Source organism: Poecilia latipinna, unplaced genomic scaffold, assembly GCF_001443285.1.
Source record: "Poecilia latipinna isolate Pla-1442-1.1 unplaced genomic scaffold, P_latipinna-1.0 Scaffold316, whole genome shotgun sequence".
Classification (NCBI taxonomy): Eukaryota; Metazoa; Chordata; class Actinopteri; order Cyprinodontiformes; family Poeciliidae; genus Poecilia; species Poecilia latipinna.
Genome location: NW_015112932.1, coordinates 154347 through 177394, shown reverse-complemented (window position 1 = coordinate 177394; position 23048 = coordinate 154347). Strand labels below are relative to the sequence as shown.

At 39.9% G+C, this 23048-nt stretch overlaps 1 protein-coding gene and 1 long non-coding RNA gene across 4 annotated transcripts in view; one reads left to right on the top strand and one right to left on the bottom strand.

The window, feature by feature from the left end:
* ptch2 (patched 2) overlaps positions 1-7478 on the top strand; it is a 32746-nt gene extending 25268 nt beyond the window's left edge. Inside the window, exons 19-23 of the mRNA XM_015034897.1 lie at positions 812-949; positions 1351-1493; positions 4346-4754; positions 4858-5425; positions 5529-7478. Of these exons, the coding sequence (XP_014890383.1) occupies positions 812-949; positions 1351-1493; positions 4346-4754; positions 4858-5425; positions 5529-5563 (1293 nt within the window). The 3' untranslated portion in view covers positions 5564-7478. The remainder of the gene's footprint in view (positions 1-811; positions 950-1350; positions 1494-4345; positions 4755-4857; positions 5426-5528) is intronic.
* On the bottom strand, positions 916-14159 carry LOC106948977 (uncharacterized). 3 transcript variants are annotated; one of them, XR_001425298.1, is made up of 4 exons: positions 14098-14159; positions 13779-13937; positions 3242-4004; positions 916-1002 (listed from the first exon to the last, which is right to left on the bottom strand). It is a non-coding gene; the product is annotated as an uncharacterized LOC106948977 (long non-coding RNA). The 3 variants fall into 3 exon arrangements; XR_001425297.1 differs by lacking the exon at positions 14098-14159 and having other exon boundaries at positions 3242-3401; positions 3940-4004; positions 13779-14043; XR_001425296.1 differs by lacking the exon at positions 14098-14159 and having other exon boundaries at positions 13779-14043.
* Positions 14160-23048: the final 8889 nt, after the last annotated feature.

Below are 23048 nucleotides of genomic sequence, written 5' to 3'. Positions count from 1 at the left end.
CTCCATCTTACCAGGCATATGTCTATTCTTTTTTTTTCTTTTTTTTAATCTATTTTCATATAGGGATACATCCAGTTTCCTCCGTTTCTGTGAATCTTTGACATTTAGTTGTTTTTTTCTAGTGATTCTTTATATTAGGAGCTGAGTTTGTGTCAAACTGGGTGTGTGACAGTGGGGTTTTGCAATAATAAAAAAAAAATATATATATATATAGCATTACTGTATGTACCTCCTAAAGAATGCAGATCCTCACCTCAACTCTTGAGATTTCTACAATGCTGATGTTTCTTAATCTAACAAATTCTGCAACATACAGAGTTTAAAAGCTCTGAAGGAACAGACCAAGTACTGTGCTTTGTTCAGCTCTCCTGTTAGTCTTGCTCTCTCTTGCTCTCTTGCAGCCTGGAGGATTTTATTTTTCTTTTAGTATGGCTTCAAACATTTCTATGACTTTATATTCAAACACTTTGCAGAATTAGTTGACTTTGAGTCTTCCTCCTATAGCAAAACTTTCCACATCCGATAGCTGTACAGTTAGCGTGAACTGGTAGACTGTTGTGTTCAATGGTCATAAAAGATTTGAAGTACTCTGAGTCATTTGCCCAGAGCTAGAAATTTGAATACGAGTACAGGGTCACAGTTTTGTAGCATGAGTGTACGAAAACGGTCAAGCCAGGCAAATGACGAATTACAAAATTACTGATAATTACCTCTTTCAAGGCCATTTTTTTGTTTGTTTCTTATTCTGTTCCCTCATTCTTAATTTTCTTCCACACCAGAGTCATAACTTTTCTTTGTGTGTGCGTTTCAGGTGTTTATCTTGGCCATGATGACGGTGGAGTTGTTTGGCATCATGGGCCTGATTGGCATCAAGCTCAGTGCCATTCCCGTGGTCATCCTGATCGCATCGGTGGGCATCGGCGTGGAGTTTACGGTTCACATTGCCCTGGTAGGTCTTCAGTCCGCAGCGGCTATCGGTGAAACGCTCGTTTTGCTTGAAACCTGTAAAATAAAAAAGATGGAAGAAATACTGAAAGGCCGGGCCTTTAATTTGTTCTCCACAAAGCCCACATCAGTTCAAAGCAGAGACTCCTGTAGTTTTATTTGTTAAATGGAAAGTAATGAAGGTGAAATGTTTGTGATTAAGGATTTATTTTGGCTTCCTCCCTTATGCTGGCAGACTTTTATTGTAGCACAGTGTGATGTTAAGCGCAGTAATCCAGCAGTTTTGTAGTCTGCCAAGCTTTGCCCGCCACAAACACATTTTGGATGATTGGAAAGATTTCCAACTTCTTCCTCTTCCCTCCCTTTCCCTCTTTTTTTTTTTTTTTTTTTTTTTTTTGGCCACAGGGCTTCCTGACAGCGATTGGCAACAGAAACAAGCGCTCAGCGGTGGCACTGGAACACATGTTCGCCCCAGTGGTTGATGGCGCAATCTCCACGTTGCTGGGTGTTCTCATGCTGGCGGGATCAGAGTTTGACTTCATCATGAGGTGAGATGGATGCGGGTGTTTTTGTTTCTCCTAACTGGCTTGCAAAGGGAAGCTTTCTTGGGTTGGGAGCTAAGGGCTTGATGCAGGTGGAAGTGTTTTCCTCTATATTTCTTCACACACACACATGCATGCAGACAGTGTCTACTACACAGCTGGTTCTGTCACTCCAGGAGGACACACACACACACACACACACACACACACACACACACACACACACACACACACACAGATCCCCAACTTCAGAATGCAACAAATGGGGAAAACATCAGTGTTGTGTAGCAGCTGCTTGTAAACATGGAAGCTTTCTGCTGCCCACTGGGTGGTGTCTCTCTCTGACTCCCTCGCTCTGTGTGTGTCTCTCTCTCTCTCTGACACACACACACACACACACACTTGGGGAATCTGTAAAAATTCCTATCATCCATTTGGCATTCTTTCCCTTCCATGTCGGATGCCGTAATAAAAACTGGAGCTAAATTTGAACTGGTCAGCCAGTCAGATGTTATGCAGCCCACCAACAGAGACTGCTCCTTCCGTCTCTGTTCTCAGTGCCTGTGCGTGTCTTGCGAGTGAAGTGTAAATCTTGTGCATGTGCGTCGTAATGCGTCCTTTTTCTTTCTTTCTTTCTTTCTTTTTTTTCTTTCTTTCTTGCACTTCATGGGCTAAGTGGAAAAAAAAAGCTGAATAGCTCCATGTTTTTCAGCAGAACGTGGTCTCGGCCCAAACCCGAAACCACAACCTTGAGCTCACAGACTGCAACAGGCCTCCGTGACATAAAAACAGCCAGTTTTTCTGAAGAAACTCATACAGAAGCAGAAGGAGAGGCAGGGAGTGGGAGTCTTGGGAGGGTTAGCTGACTTGCACGGATGTGTGGTTCTTATGGGTGGTTCAAATATAGTAAAGGGAACCTCCACAGAGATGGAGAACTGAAGTTATAAGCAAATCCGAGAAAACTAAAAGAAAAGGGGGAAAAAATCACTAGAAAGTGGTTGGCGTGCAACATATGGCCAGAGGACGGGAAGGGGTGAGGCAGACGGGCCGAGGCTCCGTTGGAGGTCTTGTTTAGCTGCAGTTGTATTTGGGCAAATGGGGTGAGGCAAAGCAGGCTAGCTGGGGAGCAGCATAAACATGCTGGTGTAAACATCTTCTGGCCTTGTAATGTGCTGAATACACAAACAAGCATGAATAGAGACTCTTCTCACCAGTTTCTCTCTCTCTCTCTTTTTTTTTATTTTTTATTTTTTTTTACAAACAGAAACACATATACCTTCATGTATGTACATGAATCCCTTTCCAGGCCTGACCACAACTGGAAAAGATTAGTTTGTGTAAGCCACTAAATTCCTGACAGTGACTGATGGGGGGGAGTGGGGGGTCTAGTTGTCTCTTTTTGTCTGTAAGTAAAGTAAAAAGTGTCACATAAAGGAGCCCGCTGTGGTATTTTGAATTCCATAATAGCTAGCTTCAGACTTCAATGGTCTAATATGATTTTGGTTTTATTTGAGGTTTTTAATCTTTCCTGAGAAGAAGAAGAAAAAAACGAGGACTTTACTTGTTGAATAGCAGTAATAATCATTTCAAGCGATTATGAAGAAGCGTCTTTCCATAACAACTCCACTGCTTTCCTTCTTTTTTTGTTGTTTTTTTTTTTTTTTCTCCCTTCACCTCGTGCCAACTTCATTATTTTTTCCCCCTCATTTCTTTCACCTCCTAAAGTCTGGCTTAGCAGACTTAAAGCATCTTACCGTCTCTCTCCCTTCGCGTTTTCTGTTAGTGTTTAAGTGGAGTCCTCTCTAATTTGCTCGGGGGAGCTCTTTCTTGTGGCGTGCCTCCACCCCTGGCCTCCCCGGAGCTCCGTCGAGATGCACGCACACATGCACAAAACAAGCACGCATGCAGTGGGAGCTGCAAAAAAAAAAAAAAAGAAGAAAAACAGAGCGAGAGGAGAAAGTTGTGCAGAAGCAGCACAAGAGGCATCAAAGCATGTTTAAGCTGAGTGGGGAGTCAGATTAGCCTCTCTCCCAACTCCTTTGATACACAAGCATTGGGTTTTCCCAGCCTTCCTTCCCTGAGCTACTTTTCTTCCTCATGTACAGCAGCTGTGCGTGTGTGTGTGTGTGTGTGTGTGTGTAAGTCATGCACACAGTGATCACGTGGTTTTAAGCTATGTGGTCTTGCTCATTTTTGTATAAGAGTCAAGGAAAAACTCAACTGATTAGATTAATAAAATTATTGATTTCAAATGAAATTACTTAGAGTTATCAAAAGTCTGGCTAAATAATGACGTGCGACAGCACGCAACGTTTGTCCAAGTAAAATAAGGTTTTACAGTTTTTTTTGTTTTTTTTTAAATAAAGATAAAATAATGAAATACTTTATACATGTTAGCCCGGCTAGCATTACAAAAACAGCTGTGTTTGTGTTTTTCCTTGTGAATCCTTACCTTTGCTCTGAGATTTCTGAAAGCCTGCCAACAGTGTTTGTTCCACGAGTGACAGAAGTTGAAAGCTTAGAAGGAAACAAAGGTAGAAAAAAAGCAACTGTGCTGTTATCCGAGGAATGACTCTCGCTCTCTCTCTCAGAAATGTCTTAATATATAGAAGTTTACATTAAAATAGCAACCTAGATTTTTGTGTTTCGTCTTACTTCGCTTTAACACCTCACTGATACTACAGTTAGCTATTTGTTGCATTTTTTTTTTTATTCCTTTGTAAGCACAATCCCGTAGCTGAGGTGTGTTCACTAATTTCTTGCTCCACAAGGATTTATAAGGACTACATGAGCTGAAAATTGTTAATTATATTTCTCTTTTTGATCTAATCAAAGCTCTACATCTGTTCATCTCGCAGGTATTTCTTTGCCGTCCTCGCCATTCTGACTGTTTTGGGGATGCTGAATGGCTTAGTTCTCCTCCCAGTCCTCCTCTCCATGCTGGGCCCTCCAGCTGAAGTCACCCCGGTTGACAGCGCCAGCTGCCTGCCGACACCTTCTCCCGAGCCGCCGCTGCCTCCTCCGATGGCCCACCACGGATACTTCACAGCCCACAACCATCCGCGCTCGCCGCGGCAGCAAGCGTTTTCCGAGTCGTCGGACTCGGAATACTACTCCGAGGTGACGACGACCTCTGGGATCGGGGAGGAGGACTATAAGTACTGTGACAGGAGCGCGTACCAAGCGTCGCACCAAGCGACCGCTCCTTCCACAACGTCTCACATACTGGTGGAAGCCAGCAAGAACCCAAGCTTCCCCAAACTAACGGTAAGCACCACGAGCGCACGAATCTTCAAAGATGTATGTGTAACTCCTCTTTAAGCTTGTATTTGTACTCGTGTGTAACATACAAATGTTGCATTTGTTTTAGGTGCTGAAGCCCTTTAGGGAAAACGCAGTCGGCGGGAGGGTTGAACCGTTATGTGAATCCAACCACAGTCTGCAACCACCTGTCGGCTCCCAGGTGACATGCTGGGACGGAAACAAGCGTGAGCAGCAGAGCGATCTCCAGAGACTGCAGGATCAGTCGCCTCAACGCTTACCCAGCGACAAAGCTCATTTTCCTGGGAGGACTTGTCACAGTGGCCCCAGGCTGCAGAACAGCAGAGGGCCTCAGCCAAACAGGACTAAAGGGCCGAGCTGCGGTCACAGCAACTCTTCCCTGCCAATGCAACAAGGTCCCGCTGGGGGCCCCGTCACCATGGTGACTGCTACGGCCTCCGTTACGGTGGCCGTGCACCCGACTTTACCGGGGACCGCCTATCAAGGCTACATGCATGAAGGTTTTGACATGGACAGCGAGTCGGACTGTTTTGAAGCTGCTAGAAGGACTTGTGGCGACAAAACAAAATACTCTTCGTGCAACAGAGACTCTCTAGAGCTCCTAGACTTGGAGGCGACGCAGGTCCAGGCGGAATATCAACTCGGCAAGTCACAAGGTGAGCCGGGTTCCTCTGCTGACCTTTTTAGCAAATCTATGAGACGTTTTGAAATGAGAGCTTTATTTGCTGACTGTTTGCTGTTTCCTCCTGTGTGCTGCAGGTGGGCAGAGGATCCAGGCATCTAAAGATTGCTAGAGACTCTCTCACTGTGAGTCTCTGGATCCCAGAAGCACCTCGACCTCCTCACTGTGTCTCAAACTCTTAACTGTACATAGACTTCACATGAAAAAAACAACAAAAAGAAACAAAAAACAGAGAAGATTCACATCAAGAACATGAAAAAATGAAATTACTTGTTTTAAGAGTTATATAAATCTATGAGTATATATATTTTAATACTAAAAAAAGAGGGAAGCTATTTAAAAGAGTACTGTATAACTTGGGTATACTCTTATGTAAGATGTAAAAGATTATTTTCATGTGGGGATGTGGATTCGTTTTCCGTCCCACTTTGTATAGAATAAGAAATGTTCTATGTGTTTTCACAAAAAGTGAGATTTTATTAAGGTATTAGAGTATTGAACGTACATGGTCAGTGTTTATTTCTATTTGTGTTATTTTGTTGTTGTTTTTTTCTTGCTGCTACATTTCCGATTTCTTTTCAGGCAATTTGTCTTAATAAGTGCAGTCCCCCAACCTATCCCACACCCCTTCCCTCCTCTTTTTTTATTTTATTTTTTTATTTTTCACAGTATTATACTATGAAATACTTCGTCATAAACAATCTGTTGGGTCCAAGTTCTTTGTCACAGGTTGCCGGGAATTACACAGCAGATACTGTTTCCTAACAGCAGTAACCATTGTGCCTTCAGTGTGTCCCCCCTTTTTCTCATTATCCCAGCAATTAAAGGTCAGTATTATGTTCTCCGTTTAGGCTCTAAAACCTTTTGAATCATTTAGCCGTCGTGCTGGAAAGCAACGCTCCTAACTCCAACTTTGTCTCAACATCCTCTGCAGTTTTAATCTACTTGAAGGAGCTCCGATAACTTATGTTAATTTTTTCAGCAGTTTGTGTAAGCTTGTTTATGTTTTTTTTTTTTTTTTTTTTTTGTGAGGGTGGGAGGTGAGGGTTTAGTCACTTTGTCGAAAAAGTGTTGTTCGCCTCGTCGAAAAGGGAATTTTAAAAATGCAAAGGGAGTTATTTTTATTTGATTCTTCCCCCCTTTTTGAGTAGCAACAGTGTCATGTTGTTTTGACTCTGAACTGGTTTAGTCGACCTTGGTGCCTCAACTCGTTTCGACTCACTTTCTACTCGTTTTGCTTCCCCCTCTTGGACTGAGAACAAGGCTTCAGTCGTTCAGTATTGGTCTCGTCACTGCCAGTTTAAACTGCAGGGATAAACATGCGGATCTATTGTCTTTGTCATGTTTCAAGCGGCAGCTTCTTCCGTTTTCTTACTCTTTGTAAATATGAAAGTTGAGTCGTCTAGCTACTGCAGTTGGGGAATTATGAAGCAAAAGCACCGCTTTCCAGTTCGAGCAGACCGCGTCAGACTCTGATGAGGGATGGGGGTCGAGAGCAAGGGGCTCTCGCGGTGGTTTGTAGTTTATTTCAAGAAAGATGTTAATGTCATGCCATATAAATTATTTATATTAAAATTTTTATTTTTGTAGTTTGTACAGATGTTAGTATCTAGACCGAAGTTCTATTTTTAAAGAGTAAATATATATTATATATAAATATATCTATTTGTTCCTGAGGTTTTGTTTTATTGTTTTGTTTTGTTTGCCTTTTTGGGGACTGGGGGGAGGGGATGACAACACATTGTGTGAATGTGTGCGTGTTTGCGTGTGTGTGTGTGCGTGTGTGCGAATCAAAGGGGGCAATTGGAGGACCATGAAGGAGAAGTTGTGTAGGAAAAAGTGACATCGTGTTTTTAAGTTTCCTCTTGGCCCTTTCTTCTTCATTGTCATTTTTTTAAGATGTTCATGTCCATGTCTGAAACACTGTGATTTCTGAAAACTATGCTCAAGAGAACCCATATGTGACCGTTATGTTCCCTCACCTGCTATAGAAATTAAACTAACAAAATAAATTGAATGAAAAACTGCTTTCTTGTCGGTTGCCCTTTGTGATGTCGTGGGTCAGCGCTGTTATCACAAGCAGTTCGATTTATCAGTGTTTGCTGGTTAGTCTCTTATCGAGGCACTTTGTTTTAATGGCTCTACAGGGATTCAGCTTTCAAGCTGATTGTGAGAAACCAACACAAAAATTGTGTAAGGAAATAAATGCAACATGATGCATGAATGCACAAATGCTAAATATTCGTAGCATTTGACATACTAGAAATCTAAAAATTGTGCTATGCATTTCTCTTCTGCCTGCATTACTCTTATGTTGCCTAAATGAAATCCAATGTTCAATTTGCCTTCAGAGATTACACGGGTGTAATCTAATCTCACCATAAGTGCACATTATTAAACGCAGCAATCGGTGATTTCATTTAGTAGAGTTTCCTTATTTGACTTATACTATTCCACAATTAAAAGTTACTCAATTGAATTTCATAGTATGGAAATTATACAGTTTTTTGTTATGAGTATTAACTTTACTCAGGATGAAGACAGATTTTCAAACGATAACGTCCAAATAACAGGCAGCATCCATCACACAAGAGTGAGTGACTCCTGAGAGAAAATACCATTTTAAATATAAAAGACTATTATAACTATAAACTATTTTTAAATGTATTTGATTAAAAATTGCATGTCAAAAACTATTGGAATTGGAACACTTCTCCACAAAAAAATCGTTTTTGGCATTGTAGCAATTGAGCCCTTCTTATAATAACTGTTTTTGGTTAAAAAAAAAAAAAGAATGAAAGAAAGAAAACAAATGGGCAAAATAGTCATGACGTTTTCTGCATCATTTAATGTACTGGGGGTAGCTCAATCAGTCAAGTGAAAAAAAATTACAGGAATCAAAAAAATGTTCTGCATTACAATATGCCAAAGAATACACTGTCTGCCCTGAAGAGAAACGATGCAACATTTAATGGATCAATCACAGGGATTTGTTCTTTTTGGGTCTGGAGGATCAACATTTCATCAAACAATCCCCCCAAGATTCTGAGTTCAATCCACAGTACAATGACATGTGGTGACTGAGGCATTTTTTTGCATTTCCATGCTTTGGAGATTTTATATATATATATATATATATATATATATATATATATATATATATATATATATATATATATATATATATATATATAAACTATAACATTAGACCTATTTATTACATACAAGGGATCACGGAACAATGTGAACTGTCGCCTCATGCCGAAGAGGAGTTGCATTTGAAAATGTTGTTTAAAAAGAGTCAGTGATCCCAAGCACACAAGTGAGTGAGCAGAATCGTGGTTCCAGACCAACAAGAGAATGTTATGTGGTGAAAAGTATAAATCAAGGACCGCCGTCTAATAGAGAACATAAAGCATGACATCAAACATTGTTTCTGAGGCAACGCCAAGTAATGCAAAGTAATTGTGAAATGCAATCATATCATTTTGGGCTAGAATAAATGTTCACAGTTGCCAAAGGTTGGTTGATTCTATCTATGTACCACATGTGAAACAGCTACAGGAAACGGTGTTTATGCAACTAAACATTAGCTAAGCGATTCACAGGTATAAACTAAATCTTAAAGCGTCTTTTTGCTTGCACAGCTCAATACTCCACCTTCTTCACTTTCTGTGGAGTGAGAACAGGTACAACAAATTATAATTTGAATTAGCAATTAACAGTTAATGTGAGATAAACAAAATTTGAAACTTGTTTCTTCCTCTCTTGCTTTGGAATAGAATGCGCAGTAATCCCACTCCATATGCATGAGGTGAAATTGTGTATTTTGCATGGAAACAAAAGCTATTTGGCAAAATGTTACAGCTTTTCATGACACAGTGCTGTTGCTACGGACAACATTTTATGTTTTTGTTTGTTCTATATCCATCTTACATAGTGTGTTTCTGTACAGTGCAAAGTAACATGAAACATCTCCACTAAGCATTAAATCTCTGCCACAGAAAGGATCTGGGATCACTTTTGATCCCTGACACAGAGAGTCTTCTTACTGTTACTGTTTTTTTTTTGTTTGTTTTTTTTTGTTTTTCAAACATGCAATGCAACCTCAAGCATTATAACCTTCAATATAATCTATTGAAGCTTAAGGCTAAGACTCATTTATGTGCCCCAGTCTCTAAAATCATATCTTAACTTGTGAAACACCAACCAGATTTATGTTTTATGCCCAAAAGTCTAGTCATCTTTCTGTTTTGGGATCTGATGGGCATAATTAAGCATTTCCTCCCCTCTGTGCCTTCTTATGCACAAGATACACTCACGCATACACACAAGCCCACCTGTGTAGATGAAAGGTAGACCCTGTAAATTCCTGTGCTTTCCACATAACGGCTCCTCGTTTGTCAGCTCAGGCAAAGCAGCCTATGTCTGAATCTGATACCTCAGTCCTTTGAAGTCGCTTTCATGTCCATTTACATCTCAACCAAAACAGTTTGCACACACTATTGCAATTTAAGCTAACAATACGGCACAGTGAAAGTGAAACGTTGACTTGCACATAGCTCACGCAGAAATGTTAAGAATATGCGATGCATTAATGAAAAATGCTTTCGATGGGGAAAGTTATGGTGAAGTCCATTAATGTCATGACTGAGTGGAAAAAAAAAAAAAACAGAGTTATTGTTCGTGGGTGAGACGAAGCCTTTATGGCTTAATTTTGTTTAGACACATTTAGCAATAGCTATAAAATACTTAAATGTTGCTGAAAGTATATCTACAGGCCAAGTTAAAATATAATCGATTGCTCACCTTTTATTATGATGCATCTACAAACCTTAATGAGTTCCTTTCTGCGAAGGACCACACAATGTGGCGCATAAATGTGAAGTTACAGCGTTATATGCTTTGCAAAACTTCAAAGTTCAACCAATTGTTGAACTTTGTCTTCACAAGTCACCACATGAAAACAATAAATAGACCTCATCTATGTTCTTTTGTTCCTTGGTATAAATGCAGCTGATCTGTGAAGGCCTTTGAGGTTTGTTAGAGAGCATTAGTGAACAAACAACATCATGAAAACCAAGGAACACGGCAGAAAAAACTATTACAGCTCATTACCCCGTATTAGCACTGCGAAACATGGCTATGACTGTATTATGCGGTGTGGCTGCGTTTCTCCTGAAGGAACCCGGGAAGTTTGTTGGAGTGGGTGAGAAGATGGGCAGAGCTAAATACAGGACAATCCTTAAATGACCATGTCGAAGGCTTCACCAATCAAATATTTAAGAGTAAACTTCAAATACTTCAAATACTCTGCATATCCAATCTGACTGAAAACAAAATCATTCTTAAAATGTGTAAAGCTAGTTAAGACATACTTCAAAAGTTTTGTAGTGTAAGCAAAAAGTGGCTCCATAAGGTGCTTTGTGTTGGACCATCACATAAAATACGAACAACATATTAGGAAAATAGGTGAAAAAGTTCATATTTCCTGAATACTTTTTGCAAAGACAAAGTGTGTGATTAGGCCCGCAGATGTATAGGATAATCCTTTTTGACATGTTGGTATTATCAACAATTTGGTTATTCTGTCATGCAGCAACCTGGCTGTTTTCTATTAGTCAGATGTTTTACATATTCTCACCCCAAGTTAAACATTTAACAAGATAAAACAAAGACAATGACCACAGGGGCCTTGAGCAAATAAGTGGGAGCAGCTGTAATCCAACGTTAGGCAGAATTGGAAAAGCATTTTCCTTTCAAAAAAAAAAAAAAAAAAAAAAAACCACAGCTGACTTTTGTTAGCATTGTCAACAAAGGGGTGATGTGTCTTAATATTAAACACACATCTCCAAATAGTCAATTTGTTCCTTGTATTAGAAAAACAAAACACAGGAAAATGAAATGGAGGCACCCAGACAGAGTGGTTCAAATGGGACAAAACTGAAGATGTTTAAAAGAAAGCACATAATGCTTGTTTATATTACACCATTCATATTTTTTTTTTAAATCACATAGTAATTCACCTCAAAATGTAAAAAATACAATAAGGGAAAACAAAAATATATAGATAAAAAATAATTTCAAATGAAGAAAACTTTGTTTTTGTTGTTTTTGCTTTATAGAATCAAAATTGTCAACACAGTGTAAAGACGAGTATTCCTCATTTGAAATGTTGCTGCTTAACAAGAGTAACATCCACAGCTTTTTAAAACGAGTCAGAGCAACAGACAAGCAACAGTGTCTGGTATCCCCCAAAAGTTAATACCAAGATTTTTAAATTAATTCCCAAATTGACAAGTAATCAGCAGAGAGCAGGTCATGAGCCAGGTATGTTCTTATATTATTTCCAGTCAGGAGAGTTGGTATATAGTATTTCACACCATCTGGAGACAATCAAGAGCCTTTCTATTTAGAGAGATTCACATCTGTTACAGTAATCTAAATGAGAACAAATAAAAGCACGGATGATAATCTCTTGTTTTGGCGCCAAGATTCTCACTCTAGAAAAAAAAAAAATCTAAAGTTAAAGAAACCACATGGAGACATGTAGGCTGATCAAACAAAAGCGTTCAGTTTCTTAGAATGATTTCTGAAGTCATGCTGTCAGTAGCAACGATTAAACACAATGTCTTCAGATTTTAAGTGATTACAACTGGACGTTAATTGTGTGTTACTGCGCTGAGAGACGTTGAATTTCTTTATTATTTCTGAAAAGCAAGTGCGTAAAGCAGGACCAGTGTTGGCCCTAAAGCAGAGCTCTGAGTGACTCCACATCGTATCCGAAGTGATCCGGTTGAGGAGAACGCTGAAGGTTCACGGAAACATCAGGGAAGTTGAAACATTTGCACAGCGCTGTACATCAGCAAAGCAGTTGTGTTACTGCAACAAAATTGCTTTAGATGAGAAGATAAGCAGCCTGACTTCCTCCAAACTGTGTGGTATGTATGTCTCCCTGAATGTCTGCTTTCTCCTTCGCTGCACAGCTAATTCCTCCATTCTTTTGTGCTGCACCCAGTGCGAAGGTAGAAACACATACACCACCCCCTGCCTCACAAACACACATGCCAGTGCATGTTTTAGCCACACACAAACACTTTTCTTTGCTAATCAGCTCTATTGAATTCCTGCAACAATGGGCGCTCATCCTCTGGCCACCCAAGCTGTGCACATATGCACACACACGCACGCACGCACACGCACACACAAACCAGCATGACCAGATCATGAGATCAGACTTTTGTTCCTTCGGCATGTTTTCTCTTCCTCCAGCGGTCTCACCTTCACACTCAGGTCAGGAGCTGGCACAGCGAGATCATGTTATCTGGGCTATCAGCTCCTATCTGGGCCCACACACTGCTCTCACACCCACAGAGGAGGAGAAGGAGCCTGTTTAACTTCTCTCACATTTACTGGCTCTGTGTCACAGAGAAGGAGGTTTCATGTCGAACAAAACAAAAGAAAAAAAAAAGAAGAAGATTTCCAATGTAGACATAGTAAAGTACCTTCTGCTATCAATATTACTGCTTTTTTAACGTTTCTTGCTCAATCTTTGATTGTTTCTATCAATTGAAAAAAGATGTGTGACAATTTGTAACAGATAAGTGTGGGAGCAAAGTGAAATGCAGCAATGCTGGATCTCAGTTTTTCAACCTCGGCTAAGAGAAATTAAAACTAGTAACAAAAGTTAGGAGAGGTGTTATTTTCATACTAATGTGAGAAAAGGCATATAAAAGATCTATCAAACAAAGGTATCAGTCAGTGTAATGCACTCCCATTACCAGAATTCAAGAAGAAATCTACTAGACTGGTTTTATTTGACCGTTATGGTCTAATAAGACTAAATTTGATCTTTCAGGCTGCAGTTTCATATGTTGTATTTGGTACACACTACGACACCAATAGAACACAGTAAAGGATGGTGGTGGCAGCATCTGTTTTTTTGGTTTATTACCGTTACTTTTCCACAGGTTAAAAGTAATCAAATGTGAGTGTCTTTGGTAATACAGTCCCCTCAACATTTGTCCACACCCCTTCTGAAGACACAAGAAAAATCAAAACAAATGAATTCAAATAACACCAACATACTTTTTTTTTTCATGCTACGGCGTTTTTTCTACGTCGTTTCTCGACCATTTGATTTGAATACTTAAACTCAAGCAGTTGGAAGGGCCTGTGAGATTTAGCTGTTAGCGCAGCTAATGATGTTTCGGTCTCTGCAGACCATGCATGAAAGGGGTTTTGAGATGTCGCAACGCTTCCCAACATTTTCCCTCGGAGATGTAAAAATCGTTATTAACAATCCGCTGTCATGTTCATTTACTTACATAAGCACTTTCCATCCCGAGCCCTGTTCTCAAACAGAGCATGCTCTGTGAAGCCTTGACTTCTTTTGCTGCTCCGTGTATTTATATGTGTTCCATGTGATGTGATTGCTGGCTGCGCCGGGTTTGTTGCTCCAGCTTGCTCCTTCTAATCATCTCTCACTGAAACAGAGGAAGAACGAGATCAATATTTACCCCAAGCTCTCTTCGACATAACAAATGTGTTTGTAATCTATGCCCAGCATGCGTGCGTGCGTGCGTGCGTGTATGCGTGTGTGCATGCGCGCGCACGTGTTTGTGTGTGAGGACGTGTTTGGTATACCTTGGCCGTGACCAGGCCTGTCGAGGGGTGGCAGGAGGAGAAAGAGGAGGAAGAGGAGGAGAAGGAGGAGGAGGAGGGATGTGAAGTTCCAGGCAATCATGCAGACAGGCGGTAGGGCCCGTATAGTGTAAACATGTTTTAAATAAACAGGAACAGCGTAATGCCCTTTTAATTGATTCATTCTGTGCTTTGCTGTTTACAGAAGGGCCTAAATATGAGCCTCACAAGGCAGAGGCCTTGTGTTTATAAGTGGTTTGTTTGGCTCAAACAATAACAGTTCGAACACCAGATGTAGCTGTGGATCAGTCGTGATGTGTTGCGCCGGAGCACTACACGATTTGAAGTTCCCGTTTCGTCTTCCTCCCCGTCTCCCTGTCTTTGTCCGTGTGGGCTCCGGCGTGAGGGGTTCAGAGTTAGGCTGGAATAAAGACGCAACAGCAGCTCAGCAGTCTTCAGCCAGCGCACGTTGGCGTGTGTGTGTGTGTGTGTGTGTGTGTGTGAGCGCGGGTGCGTGTATGCATGCGTGCCTGTGTGTGAGTGAAGTTTAAATTGCAGCCACAGTGTAATGATATGGTGGTATGGCATTGAGGGGTGCTCCAGAGGGAGGGCGGGGGTTGGTAATTAAACATATGCAGACACAGACACTTACAGAGGGCAGGAGACACACACAGAGGGGGAGAAAGAAAGCAAAACTAAACACATCCAAGTGGGGTAGTAAAAGCTAATGAAAGCTCAGTGCTAGGTTGGCACAGACGGCCATTTCATGTGGTGAAGAGGAGAGGAGGAGGCAGAGCAGAGGAGGAGGAGGACTGGGACAGGCTGGGGAGCAATAAGGCGAAGGCTCCTTCAGAAAGTTGGGCAAACCAGAGGATAAACTTTAATTGACACCATGGCTTTTTTTTTTTTCCAATATCGTTTCTCTCTGCTGCTGCCAAATTATTGTTTAGGATAAGGCGAGCAATAACATTAACACGTTTGAGTGCAATAACAGTAAAAGCTAATAGTACAGTGAGAGGAGCTTGTACTTACTGAAGCAACTAGTTTTTATCTAATTAATCAGGATGAAAGCAAAGTTGAAATTGTACCGGGGAGCCGCAGTGCCTTGCAGACGTCATCACGCAGGTTGAGCCGTTGGACTTTTCATCACGTTACAGCCACAAGCGTTAATGGGTTTTATTACAGCTGTATGTGACACATCAACGCAAAGTGATGCATAATAGTGAAGGGGAAGAAAACTGATCCAGTGTATTAAGGTTTATTTTGCAGGTAAAAGTCTGAAAAGTGTGGCGTGTAGATTAATGCAGACTTTCGGGGTTGTAGAGGTCTAGAGACTCAAACGTTTTGAGCAATCTTCTATGCTGAATAGCGTAAGCCCACTAAGACTGCTTCAAGAGTGTCTGTAAACAGAATTTTTAGAGCCCAGCTACAGTTTCTTTTTTGGATTTAGGTCTGGACTTAGATTGGGACATTCTAATAAATGAGTTGTACGCTATAATTCCTCCAGATTCATTCTAGTAGGCTAAACTTTTGTCAAGTATTTTGTCTTTCTGCACTGCATGACAAGGTGTAAGTTATGAGGCTCAACCTTCAAGCCAAAGCAGGTGAATAATTCATCACTTATGCGCAGCCATTCAATTACATTGTTTAAATGAAGTTTTTGGGGGCTACAGTCAGTGTTTTTTTGTTTTTTTTTGTTTGTCACTGCAGACAAAAAAACATCTGCTTGATGTGTGATGACACAATGTGGATTCTCTGTTCAGCTGGTTTGAATTGAATATTAATTACATTGTGTGAAAATGAAATGCAATGTCAATGAAGTGTCATTATTAACCTTTTTAAGAATTGATGGAGAAAATAGACTGTTTTTTTTTTTGTTTGTTTGTTTGTTTTTTACCCCATCGGTCAAAATCACACCTGAACAAAAATGTCTACTACAACCCCGGGTGCCAATGCAGAAAAAAACGGAGACCTAACAGCATAATCCTGCCACCACCATGTTTGTTGTTGCCTACTTCTCAGATTAATGCTTCCCCAGTCCAGTTTTATAGCTTAGATGGTAGATTTGGAAGGTTTACAGTAGCACCATGATCTTTGTGGATGTGGATGACCTGAAAAGCAATCATCGAGGTATTCAAAATAATACAAATAAAAAGCACAATTTATTTTCTTTTCATCTCATAACCGTGCTTGCCTTCGTATTGGGCAAATTAAAACAGATTGGAGTTAGTGGATGTCATGTGACAAAATGTGAAAAGGCTCAAATATTTCTGCAAGACATTGTAACTTATTATTTCCTCAGCAGTGACATATTTTGTCAATATGTTTTTATTTTAAATCCATGCACAGAGAATAGAACGGAATGGTATAAGTGATCCCACAGCTTCAAACATCAAATGTGTCTAGAACAAATTGTTTTGTCTTTAAATGTTGACTTGTTACAGGGCTTTGGCCATTCCTTTCGCCAAAAAAACAAAATGCCCTTTAACATGTTAATATTTTAGTTTTGGGCTTTGGTGAAACAGGAAAATGACTGGTTAGGCAGGCATTTTTGCAGTGTGCCCTAATGCTGTGGTTTTGGGAGAGGGCTATAAAACTGAACTGGTGGTGTAAGTTTTTCTTTGAAAACTCTGGGCTCCACATGTTGAGGATCTCTCTACAATGCAAGTAAACATCTGATTTCTCTGTTGAGTTCCTGTAAAAGAAAACGCTGGGAGGTGGGGAAAGAAACACTGGTGGGTTTTGAGGATTAATTTCAAAAGCACACTGACACATTGGCGTTTCTATTCAGGGTTTGTGGTTTCGATTGGTGTTCCCTTTTAAGAGGCCATGCCTGGGCTGCTGGGTTTCTATCTTTACGGTTCACATAAAGGAACTGATTGAATTCAAGAATAGAGTTTATAGGCTAATTTCACAGTCATGGCTCAGCCCTTGTTTCTAATGCATTTAATTTTGTCACAGGACAGGTTCAGATTATGTTTAGGCTGAAAGTGTGCTTACTTAGTGTTTTCTGTGGCGTGACCCACTCAGCTCCCTCAGCTTAGAGTGAAAACTGACGAAGACGAAGCGGGAAATTGTGACTGACAGAGCGGCCCTGTGGACTAGTTACTGACCAAATGGAGAAACAGAGGAACCCTGAGCTGCACAGGACACATGTGTGTGAGGCTGCGGGAAGCAAAGCTTTGACATTAATTGTATTTCACTACTGCAGCTCACAAACCATAATCCCCACCCCCTCCTTTCCCAAATCCTTACAGTGTACCTCAAAGAAAGAACAATTTTAATAATTGCCTCGACTATAACTTCAAGATCTATCCCTCCTATGGTTTAATTTCTCTATATTTAAAAAGGATCTGACTTTTTCATGTGGGTATCTAAATAGCACTTTTGAGAAGCTTTTATGTAACTCTTTATTCACCCAATGCAACTAAACACCTCAGGGTGAAGAAAGAAATCTGCTGAGTTTTTAACACTTGTTGATTTTTTTTGAAAGTCAGACAGAGATACGTTTTAAAAATGTCATTTTATTTCTTAATATTTTAGCAGCTCTGTTACGCATATTTCCCAGTCGTTTCATGAGGGCATAGAAAAACCCGTGTAACATCACTGGTATCAAATAGTCATCAGGTCTGAAGCCATTTGTGTTTCTGCTAGACATACTTAGTTCTTTAAGAGGACATGGCTCATTGCTCTGGGCAACGTAGTCTTGGGGTGGCACAAGTACACGGGGAAACAAAAACATTGTGTGAGCTGTAGTAACCCAAACGAGTTTCCCATCAACAATTAGCATGTGCAGTCCATCTGGCATTTACGCCCCATGCTGGGCAAAGTTAAGCACTCTCAGAAGATATGACTAAGCTGACAGATGATGATGCTTAGGTTGGTATCTGATTTTCAGCTTCGACTTGGTGCTCAGTTAAAGGTCTATTTCACTGGTTTTCAAAGAATCAATAACTGCATTTGATAATTTGCACTTCAAAAAAATAAACTACTCAGACTGATTAAACTTCAACTAGACTGACTTACATTTAACAGTGAATTATTTAAAACAGAGTTTGAGTTCCATCAAAGTTTTGATTAATTAGGGTGAAATAAAGTATTGTCTATATCTCCATATGTTTATGTATCTATGGATCCAGCTACTGTAAATAATTGGACTGAGTGTCAAAGAGATTATTATAATCCGTTTCTTATCAATGAGGTAAATTGTCTCCATTGGGGGATAGTGTTTGATGGATGAAGAGGTAAATATGGGGAAAAGAAGGCCAATTCAAAGACTGGTTACCACTCCTGCTAACTACCACGGCTTATTTTGCCTCTGCTCCTCCTTGGTCAAATTTTATTGACATTCTTGTATGTATTATGGACATGCCTACTTTTTACGCTAGATGTTCAAATGTGCTGAAGAAATAACAAAGATCTACTATAGGCAAGATTTCTACTTCATAAAGTGCAATCAATAAGACAATGCAGGTGTCTTTACACAGATCTAAATCTGGTGAAGCAAGAAAAAACATGTTTTCCTATTTTTACGTTTGAATGTCATTCTGCTATCCATCTAATCTCGACTCTCTGTGGTAAAGTTATGCCTTCTCGTCCTTTAAATGCTTGCCTTAAGTTTTCCTCATAATTCAAAGACATATCAGTCTTGTCTAAGAGCTTCAAATCAGCCCAGAGGGACCAGGAACCATGGATTTACAATTCATAAAACCACTGTGTGATAAAAGTAGGTATCTGTAAATCGTGTGTAATGCCCAGTAACTACTGTAAACAATTATTCTTTTATTGCAGTGCTGGAATCAAGCTGCATCAATTTGCAGCAATAAAACAAGGTTTCTCTTTCTGTATATATTGCATAATTTACCTTTTACACTTGGTTTAAAACCAGTTACAAGGACCTTTGGACTAATACTGGAGTGTACCCCTGACTATGGTGCTCTAAAAAGATACAAAGCGATAATAAATATTAAATGAGTTATTCGAAAGCTTTCAATTGATTCAGAGAAACAAAGTCTTATCTATACGGTAGCTTCTTTTAGATGCAAAACAGGTCCCCAAAATGTAAACCTTAGTCAATAAAACATATGAAGATGTCTTCTAGAGTGGATGTTATATTACAAACTTTGAATCTAGTTAGTTTCATGTTTTAGACGGGAAAACTGAATAATCATTGAAGCTTGATATAATACATACAGTTCAGCAGAAAAACTCAGAGTCAAACACAAGGTATAGGAAAGCAAATAATAAAACAGAAAAAATATTACTCTAATGTTGCTATTGACTCATGCTGGGTGAATGCTCTCCCCTTGCATGTATAGGTGTGAGGTATCCTCTCACAGTCCATTATAATGCATGTCAGGTTTGATGGTAACTCAAAATTGTCCCACATCCTGCATGTTGCCATCGCAGTTTGCTGCTATAATGCCCTCTGGTGGCCATTTTTCATATTGGGTCACAAACGCCATGCTTTAGCGAGCCTGTGATGTCCCAAAAAGTCGTGAAATAGATTTTTTTCCTTTTTACCTTTATTTGATGAGTATGAGCTTCTTACACATTAATGTAACACATCAATACAACTTAATACTTTTTAGGTTCTTTTAATTTTGCATTGGTCTGCGTGTAATCATGTATATATATATATATATTTTTTTTATTAAATATAAGAAATATGCCAGAAGTGACTGAAAATCAGGAATCTTGAAGTTTTGTTTATGATTACGTTTCATACTTTGTACTTGATACACACCTTTTATTAAAAATAAAAATAAGAGAAAAGATCAAACAGCTAGTTCTGATGAATGCCTTTCTGTACTTTTTCTATTTCTATTTCATGTTAGTTTTCCTCAGTGCTCATCTCCTTGTCTGTCAGCCTTCCTGGGTGGTTTTTAAGTGTGCTCAGCTCACGCATGTGTGTTTATTTGATCTGCACAGGGGGAACAGAGCCTTGGCCTCTGCCGATTTTCTTTACACTGAGAAAATATGCTTTTGCACACATGGAAAAATGGGAACAGTTAAACAGACTCGGGGCCAACAGATACAAGTCCCCCTCCCTCCCTCCCCCCGAATCCCCCACATCCCTCTCCAACACCCCATTCCTCCGACCATCCACCTGAGGGACTGACACCTCTAAATGCTCTCTTCTTGTGACTACTCTCCTCTCCCAGCTCACCTCTCGTGTAGAGGCTATGGAGACTTGGCCAACTTTCAGTGTGTATGTTGATCCTAACAGAGATAACTGTGCACAAACATGCACTGTGTTTGTGTAGGAGAAGGCCCATTATGAAGGACATGTGTGGAATTATTGATATCAAATATTCAGAGGAAAAAAATGAAATGAAACACAAAAAAATAAAAGTTCAGAAGTGTTTGGTTGAAATAATTGCAATGTTAAGTGGGTTACTAATGAAATACAAAACAAAAATAAATCAGCAGTGTTTGGATCATCAGAAATGGAGTGAGTCTAAAGTGAGCGAAAGACTGAACTTGCATTTCCATGAGCAGAACATCTCTGGACCTAGAGCATCAGGAATGTGTTATCCAGAACATAGCACTTCATCAATATGTCAAAAAGTATTTAAGTGTGAACAGCATTCAGTGAAACATTGAACAGTTGCATCAAAAGGTTTTTTCTTTCTGCATTCAGCTCTGCTGGCTGGTTTGGTCTTGTGTCTTTTGTACTCTGTCTTTGTTGATTACTTATCTGTTATCTGTTAGCTTTGACCTAAAGATTATGAAACACAGTTCAGACTTTTTTAAGAGAATGAAAACAGCTTTTTAATACAAAACGTCTATCTCTAGCAGAGATATGTTCTCAAAGTAGCTACTCTGTGCACACTTCAGAGAGGTGACTGGACCTGCAAACTCGGAATAGAGGAGTTGCTCAGAGTGGAGGTGAAATGTTTTGGGATTTTTTTTTTTTTTGCCTCATGGTGCTGCCCTCTGGTGTTGCTGTCCAGGGCATAAAGCCCCCCCCCCCCCCACCGCCCCCACCCACTCCACAGTCGCCCCATCAAAAACCACTACAGAATAGAAAGCTAGCAAATGGAATCAAAACAAACAAAAGAACACCAAGACACTTATGGAAAAATGGATGTCAAAAAGTTGAAAGAGTCAACCTCATTAATACTATAATAAGATTATAATAAGATTAGTCTTTCACTAGCTAGTCAGTTAGTTCGAGGTTTGTACCAAGACTCCTGACATGCCATTTTATCGAGATTTATGAGAATGTATCCAGCTTACTTTGTAAGGCCTGACGAATGTAATTTAAATATGCATAATTTATGAAATTACTGAATTTCATTGTATCCATTCAAACGAACTAATATGTTCTCACTTGCACTTATTTACTTATTTTAAATGCAGTCTGATTTGACACACCACTGTGGAAGTGCTGAATGCAGGCTGTGAAAATGATGGACCGTCTGACTGAAGGGGAGCAGGGGGAGGTGCCTGGAGGAAAAGAGCTATGAGGGTGGGGGGAGGCGGGGTGGTGTGTAGGAGTTTTGGGGGGTGACAGGAATAGGAGGAGGGGAATGCCACCCACTAAGCCAGTTGTGGAGAAGTTCTGGGGGTTGGGCTGCCCACAGGAAACAGTTGTGGCTCCGTCCCAGGCCTCACACCAAGCAGCCCTGGGCCACCCAGTCGCCGGCAGACAGACCCACCAAATGGCCCGGACAGTCGACCAACAGGGATTTATTTATTTTTCATCCCTTGGTGGCGGCGGGAAAATTGCTTATAGCACAAGCTGTTTATTAGAACTTTGATTTGTCATGTGTCAGCGTTCGCTTGAGGGGGAATGTGTATACACAAGTCAGGCTTGTGTATAGTAGAATTAGAATGCTTGGAGTCTGAGGGTGTGGAGTAAAGGAGCTTTTGGTGGTGGTGGTGGTGGGGTGGGGGGTCCCACCCTGAAGGCAAAGGCTGAACTGCAGATTGGGTCATTCTCCAGCTGTCCCTGCTTGTTGATGTCACAAGGGACTGGTTTGCAGAAGGTGTGGGAAGACAGAGACAGCATGTGGACAAACACAGGATTCCTGTTTTCACATGGGTGAAATACTGTATAGGCCAAATGGATGAGCAATTAGAAGGATTTGGCCACAACTATAGGGTGTTGCAGAAAAACAGTCCTTACAGCTGAAATATCTGAGACAGCAGTTCATGTCTTGAAATGTTTATTTGGTTTCTAGACAAGCAGCTGAAATATTTTGACACAGATCTTTTTAAGAGGTCCTGAAAACCTGCTTTTATTCAAACTGGAAATAAATCTCCTTAAATTCTCTATGATAGTTCAAGTAACAACTTTTTCAATTCCAATACTACTACAGATCAAGCAAGTTATCTAACTAATGTTTGAGCAATCTTATAAGGGGAGGAAAATATGATTAAAAACAAAGACTGATATGTTTCATTCTATACACACCTGATCTTTAGCTGCAGCTATTTCAATTAAACAAGCTTATTTCAGTATCAAATGGCCATCAGATCTGGCTACCTTGCCACTCATTATGTCAAAATTATGTATAGCTTCAAACTTCAAACATTGGTTTTAAGCTATATATATATATATATATATATATATATATATATATATATATATATATATATATATATATATATATATATATATATATATATAAACCCCAGTGTTGATTTAACTCCCGCAGAGTTTATATTAAAGCTATATAGCTATTTTGAAAGCTGTATATAGTTTTTAAAAAACCATATATAGTTTTTTGAAAACTCTCCAAATACACGAGACTTCTTGTTTCCTGTGGTTTGAAAGACGTACATTGCTTCAAATAGTGTCAGACGTTACATAATCTGTGATTCAAATGAGCACGTTTGCTATTGTGTGTTTTTAAGGTTAGCGAGTTCATTTGCGTAATTCCCAAAGAATCCAGGAAGTGGCGCTACATGTATCTCTGATTTTTTTTTTCAAAATAGCGAAAGAA